The sequence below is a fragment of the Dendrobates tinctorius genome, unplaced genomic scaffold, assembly GCF_039654945.1.
Source record: "Dendrobates tinctorius isolate UK_male_01 unplaced genomic scaffold, ASM3965494v1 ptg000273l, whole genome shotgun sequence".
Lineage (NCBI taxonomy): Eukaryota > Metazoa > Chordata > Amphibia > Anura > Dendrobatidae > Dendrobates > Dendrobates tinctorius.
Window position 1 is genome coordinate 3106073 of NW_027361940.1, and position 2127 is coordinate 3108199.

General features: G+C 39.9%; 1 protein-coding gene across 1 annotated transcript; it reads left to right on the forward strand.

Moving 5' to 3' along the window:
• Positions 1–241: 241 nt before the first annotated feature.
• Positions 242–1183, forward strand: LOC141072478 (olfactory receptor 52K2-like). The gene has a single exon (XM_073559752.1). It carries the CDS (start codon positions 242–244, stop codon positions 1181–1183), a length of 942 nt encoding a protein of 313 aa, XP_073415853.1.
• The last annotated feature ends 944 nt before the right edge of the window (positions 1184–2127 follow it).

The window sequence follows — 2127 nt, forward strand, 5'->3', positions numbered from 1 at the left end:
GTCAGTTTGAACAGCTGCCTCCATTGTTTTTTGTGTAATGGCTGTCCTGTCTGGAGAACTTTATATTTAACCCAATAAATTCTCATTCTTCGCCTCACGTCCCTGTGTCGATGGTACAATATTGGGCTCTGAAAGTTAATAAGAAAAGCTTGTTAGATGAGGAAGATAATTATTTTTACATGATATAATGATCTCTTCCTCCTGCTGTCTACTCAGATGATTGCCATCCTGTGACTGAATCATGGCGTCCATCAACATGTCCAGCACTTACACACGTGTTTTTATCCTGCAGGGGATCCCAGGCTTCGAGTCTTCTTATGTGCTGATTTCCATCCCCCTCTTTGTCATGTACATTTTGTCTCTATGGGGGAACCTCCTGATGCTGCTCCTCATCACGATGGAGTCGCGGCTCCACAGCCCCATGTATTACTTCCTCTCTAGCTTGTTCCTCACGGACATAATCCTGTCACATACTATTCTTCTCAAAATGTTCTTCATCTTCTGGCTGAATGACAGTGAGATCACCTTTATCTCCTGCTTTACCCAGATGTTCTTCATCCATTGCTTTGCTTCCATAGAGTCCGGAATCCTCCTGGCCATGGCCTTTGATAGATACATCGCTATCTGTAATCCTCTTCATTATGTAAGTACGTTAACTAACACATTAATAGTGAAGATAGTTCTAGCCCTGCTGGTACGAGGCACCATCATAGTGATCCCATGTTCTTGGATGGCCAGCAGACTCCCATACTGCAGGAGCCACCAAATTCCTCACTCTTTCTGTGACCACATGGCGGTTGTGAAGTTGGCTTGTGCCGACACCACCATCAACAGTGCCTATGGCTTGACCGTGGTCTTGATGATCATTATATTTGACATATCATGCATTGCCATATCCTATGCTTTGATACTGAGGGCGGTTTTGAGACTTTCCACCCGAAGCGCCAAGAATAAAGCCTTTGGAACATGTTCATCCCATATTTCCATCATTGTCATGCTCTACACCTTGGCACTGTTTTCCATCATGACCTATAGAATAGGACATATAGCTCCATACATCCATGTGATCCTGTCCAACTTCTTCTTCCTGATCCCGTCGATCTTAAACCCCATCATCTATGGTGTGAAGACCCAGGAGATCCGCACTGCAGCTTTCCATCTGTTCACTCATGTTACCTCTTAGTATTTTATCAGATAATTAGAAGTCTGGGATTGTTTATCTTTTTGCCTCTTGAAGATTAAAACTTTCCAAAACTCTCTTTCACCTTGCTCATATAAGGCCTTGGTTTTGTGGGATTAGATTTTCTTCTTTTGGTGGCATTTTCATATAATTACATATATTTCAGTGACTAATTCATATTTTGATGAAAACTAAAAAAACACTTTTTCACTTTAAGTTTTGTCATCGATGTTTAGATTGATGGAGTAAGTTTTCATGGTTCCAGAGGTAATAAACGTGTGAGTAATTATTGTCTTTTTGTAACCTACCTTATAACAAAATGTATTAAATGTAATAATATTGTGCTTTTGTGCTTGATGTTTAAACATTATAGTTAGTGTTTTTTTTCTATTGTTTTTAATGATATTATGAGAGTTTTACTAATGATTTTATTTAATAAAACACGTATATATACTGTACATATGAAGTATATGCAAGTGCAATAGCCTGTGTGAAAAATAGTGTTGAAAAAGCGTACTCCACTTTACAAATGTTATTCTCGAGCAGTTGGGCCGGACCACCACCACTATTGTTTTTCTGTGTGGCATGATGGCATTCTTTTGCTGAATTGAGTGCACATAAAATACTAATTTTGTTGCAACCATAGAATCACAGAATCCTAAAATGTTATTGGATGGAACTTCCAGGGTCATTGTGTCCAACCCCCACTTGATGTAGGATTCAATAAACATCCCAGTCAGATGTCTGTGCAGCCTCTGTGTGAAGACTTCCATTGAAGGAGAGCTCACCACCTCTCGAGGCAGCCTGTTCGACTCATTGATCACCCTCACTGTCAAAAAGTTTTTCCTAATATCTAATCTGTGTCTCCTCCCTTTCAGTTTCATCCCATTGCTTCTCATGTTTCCATGTGCAAATGAGAATAATGATGATCCCTCTACAATGTGACA

What these genes read in the sequence shown, in the direction of transcription:
- LOC141072478 (XM_073559752.1), top strand. Translation starts at nt 242, where the DNA reads ATGGCGTCCATCAACATGTCCAGCACTTACACACGTGTTTTTATCCTG.